Below are 4,733 nucleotides of genomic sequence, written 5' to 3'. Positions count from 1 at the left end.
TTAGAGATATGTTAGTTCATATAACAGGCCTAGTTTGAATTGGGGCATTTGAAATGAATCCAAACCCACGTGTTAACATTTTCTTCGCATCGCCTCCATGCGCACACACACCCAGCCTGCATACAGCATATGCATGTATGTATACGCAGACGATGCATACATATATTTCTGTTTCTCTCACCTAGCTGTTTGCTATCTATAACTGTAGGGACTGTTGGATTTCACAGCAGTGCGAGTGGATCTGTTTTCCTCAGCAGTGTCCATTCTTTTTTTTATTCCAAGATATATTCAGACCGTTATTAATCTTATTCTGATGATTCTTTGTAAAGCAAGATGTAGTGTGTATGCGTGTGTGGACCCCACGCATAGGATCAAGCCAAACCTGATGCATCTATCTCTATCTATCTATGATTGATCTAGCTATCTTATCTGTGTGGCCCTCCTCCCTCGCTCTTCCTGCCTCTCCCCCTCAACGTTATTTGCTGTGTTTGTTCTTTGGAAAAATTAAAATAAAAAAAAATTAAAAATTAAAATGCTATCACAACAAACTATAATAAAACATTCTAAACTCTAAACATGTCATTTGGATGTTTAATGTGGAGATGGAAAATAGTGTTGAAAAAAAAAATCAAGATCATTTGAATTTGTCTTCTTTTCTGTTGCCCATGCTAGCGTTCTGTGTATGAATGAATGAATCCTAATGGGGCCACTTGCTGTTTTACTGGATCTGATTTACCATTAAAATGAGAGGGGGGGGACTTGTATGCCATTCGACCTTCAGCAGTCATGCAGATTGTATTCCCTGATGAAGGTCAGCCACCCAGAGCCTGTTTAACTTAATGAATGAAACATTTTTTAACTCATATGTAGTCATGGACGTTTTCATGCTCTGTACGTGCATGAGCTTCTTATCACTGCCCAACATGAAATGCATTGGAAGGAACATGCAATGTTTTTGGGACATCACTAGATCTAAATGTGTTAGCTGGGAGGCTACTGTGGGTGTAACATGCTAGCATGAGAGCTGGAGCCAGTGAACTACAGGGTCATTTGTGTTACCTTTCCTAATTAGGCAAACTTAAAGGGGTTAATAACGGAGCTGATCCAGATTTGCAGTGGTCATTACGACATTACTAAAATGTGGGCTGGCTTTACACCCCCGGCCCTATCAGAAAAACAATGCGCGATTAGAAGTAATATGGTCTGTGTTTACATTAGCAAGCATCGCTAACACTCAGAGCTGACCTGTACTGGAGAGAATAATATGTGTAATATAATGTGGATGCTCTAAAGGGGCAGAATACTGAAGTCTGTATTTTTGTAACCCTTTTTCCTTCTAATTTGTTATTCTTTTCTAAACAACACACTGTTATTTACTCAACAACACACAATTATCCTTGTTTTTATTTATTTGTTTAATTCTATAATCTCTGGCTTTTTGGCCGTCCGTCAGGAACTGATTTTCAAAATAGAGTCACCGGAAACAGATATGGGACATTTCGATCATCATTGCTATACACACCCAATGAACCCATTACCCAAGATCCTCAGCTATGGTTTGAGCTCGGTGACTGGATGTTTTAGCCGCACGTTGGGATGTGGTGTTAATGCGATATGAAATCTCAAAAACATTTCGGAGTTTCGGATGGCCGAAGACACTACACTACCCATAATCCTCAACTATTGTTTGGGACTACAGTCCTTTGCTTGACAAACCCTGTGATTGATCTTCAAGCTCTAGGATTGGATGTTGGATTGGCAGTGTGCCAAGGTTACGCCGAGCGTCAAACAGCACTTTGAAATGGAATGAAACCACGGCAGACTATCCAAAACTGGACTCAAAGTCTCGAACCTACACCTGCAACAGTCAAAGACAGGCAACTGTTGAGGAGTTGGAAAGGTCTGAAGATGTTACAAATAAGGTTCACACAGTGACAGCATACAATGCCATAATAACTTTGTATTATTAGTGTAGGACACTTATGTATAACATCTGAAGATGTGTAGTTTTCACATCATTTTACAGGATATTGCTATATTATTTCACATGTTTTACTTCTACACATTAATATCTGATTTGTAAAACAGCACAGACAGAAAGGTATATCCGTCATTTAATGACGGATAAAGCTATTGAAATTTTGATTCCATAGATGTGTCTCCCATCACCCAAAACCCCTGACTATTCTCTCAATTCAGTATTTACATTCTTATATTCAAAGAAAATCAGTAATATCTTTAAAAACTACAAGTCTATCAGCTGTGCACCGTTATGGTCAAATATAAAAGTCAGCCGAATTAGTGTTGATACTGCAAGGAGACGTATTTTGTGAAGAGAAATTGAAGATGTTGTTTAATTGCTGATATATTTATGATCCACGTCAAGTATTCAGTTTCGGTGGCAGTTCTTCCAGTTTGTCTAGAAGTCTTCTAATCAGGGCTCTATAAATAAAGAACTAAGGCAGATGTGTAATATTTAAAGGGGACCTATAATGCAAAATGCACTTTGTGATGTCTTTTATACGGTGCGTCGGGGAACTCACGCAGCGTCAGAAAATAAAACCCTCTCTCTTTTCCTCCGTACCCAAATCTTTCAAAAACGGGTGTACAACGAGCGGATACAGATTTCCATCCGCTGTGACGATTTTGCATAAACACCTTATCCCAACGTGCATTGAGGCTAAAACATCTAATCACCGAGCTTAAACCATAGCTGAGAATCGTGGGTAATCAGTTCAGTGGGTGTGTATCGCAATGATGCTCGAAATGTCCCTTATAGGCCTACGTCTGTTTCCGGTGACTTTATTCAGTTCCTGACAGACGGCAAAAAAGCCTGAGATTATAGAATTAAACAAATAAATAAAAACAAGGATAATTGTGTGTTATTGTTGAGTAAATGACTGAGGTTACCTAACTGTAACCCAGCTTCTATGAGTATTGGCGCAGCCCTCTAAGGCTATCGCTATTGGGTTTACCCTTCTGCGCCCCCGCGCAGTACTGAAAACACTTGTAGTCCACGCCCACCCGCTAGGTGGGCCCCACCCTCGGGCCACCTTCCGGTATAAATAGGGAGGTTGCCCGGTGATCTGCTCCCATACAATATAACTTTTCTTCAGCTATTCGTAGAGCCAGTGGGGCCCAGCGCTTAGAGGGCTGCGCCATTACTCATAGAAGCTGGGTTACAGTAGGTAACCCCAGTTCTGATTCGTATATGGCTTCGCCCTCTAAGGCTATCGCTATTGGGTTAAGGGCGAAGCATGATGTAGTCTGCGCCCCACTGGGTCCGCCCGGCACTAGAAGCACAGACACACCTGCTCAATAACACCCCCTGCCTGTTGTGCCATGCGTAATGGCACCTCCCCGTCCCTGGAACATAGCAAAACATGCCTATCTTCCCGACGGGGTGAAGGCTGGGAACAATACATACCGGCCGCTGTGAGAAAGTAGAGACGAAGGTCCCACCTTATCCTGCGATCATAGAGGGGGAACAGCTGCTCTCTGTGTGTCAGACAGGTAGGAGAGCGCCCAGCTGGATCCCTGACGTCACTCACTCTGACCAGGCACTCCGTACCGTACGAAGTGTGTCAGAGTAAAAGGAACATCCCTCTCCTACGAGGGGAAAAGGCCGCTCTCTGTGTGCCGTGAGGCAGGAGAGAGGCGCTCAGCTGGCTCCCTGACGTCACTCACTCCGTCAGGACACCCAGTACAGGGTGCGTCAGAGAGGAATGGGAGACATCCCTCAAATAAAAATGAATAAATGAACAGGGGGAAGACCAAGATGCAGCCGTGCAAATATCTTCCACTGACATTCCTCCGCTCAACGCCGTGGAGGAGGAAATTCCTCTGGTGGAGTGCGCTTTGATATTCTCCGGGGGCTCCACCCCAGAGGAGACATACGCCTGTGAGACCGCCTCACACAGCCAGTGTGACAGCCGTTGTGCAGACAGAGGCTGCCAGATCGAGCGCTCTCTATAGTGCACAAACAGGCGCTGAGAACGGTGCCATGCCGCCGTGCGCGCCACATAGCAGGCCACCGGGCAGAGGAGATGAGATGTGGCTTCTTCCTCCGATTTATGAGGAGGCGTAAAAAACCCGTCCAGGGTGATCACTCTTGATCTAAAAGAGCTAGTGATGACCTTTGGCATAAAGGCTGGGTTAGGACGTAACACAGCCGAACTGCCATCCCCCTGGATCCGGAGGCATGACGGGGCCACAGAGAGAGCCGATGTTAGAGCTAAAAGCAGTACTACTTTGGCTGATAACATGTTGAGGGGAACCTGCTCTAAAGGTTCAAATGGGGCTTTGCTTAGTGCTCGTAACACCTAAGCCAAACCCCACTGAGGCGCCAGTGAGCGTGACACCGGTCTGAGTCTTCGTACCCCTTGCAGAAACCGTTTCGTCAGGGGGTGACTGAACAACGTCCCTGCTCCCTGAATGGTGCGTACAACATCTTGAGAGAGACCCCAGCTCTCTAAGTGTTCCCGCTCAGGGGCCATGCCCATAAGGGCTGGCCTATCACTGGGTGACAGCAGATCGCTCCCTCCACCTGTGAGAGAGCGTCCCCCCGCCACGGAATCTCCCACGGCCTTCCTGACAGCGTACGCTGTAGGCATGGAAACCAGGAAGCTCCCGTGCGCTCCGGGGCAATTAGGATCACTGACAGCCGCTCCTCCTGCACTCGGTCCAGGAGCCGAGGAATCAGCGGGACTGGTGGGAAGGCGTACAGCCGTCCC

General features: G+C 45.7%; 1 protein-coding gene across 1 annotated transcript in view; it reads left to right on the top strand.

Annotated features, from left to right (window-relative positions):
• Positions 1–4,475, top strand: part of rab2a (RAB2A, member RAS oncogene family) — a 38,678-nt gene extending 34,203 nt beyond the window's left edge. Inside the window, exon 8 of the mRNA XM_071206308.1 lies at positions 4,389–4,475. Within this exon, the coding sequence (XP_071062409.1) occupies positions 4,389–4,475 (87 nt within the window). The remainder of the gene's footprint in view (positions 1–4,388) is intronic.
• Positions 4,476–4,733: the final 258 nt, after the last annotated feature.

Source organism: Pseudochaenichthys georgianus, chromosome 17 (genome assembly GCF_902827115.2).
Source record: "Pseudochaenichthys georgianus chromosome 17, fPseGeo1.2, whole genome shotgun sequence".
NCBI lineage: Eukaryota > Metazoa > Chordata > Actinopteri > Perciformes > Channichthyidae > Pseudochaenichthys > Pseudochaenichthys georgianus.
Note: the sequence above shows the minus strand (reverse complement) of the source record. Positions and strands in the feature narration are given on the sequence as shown.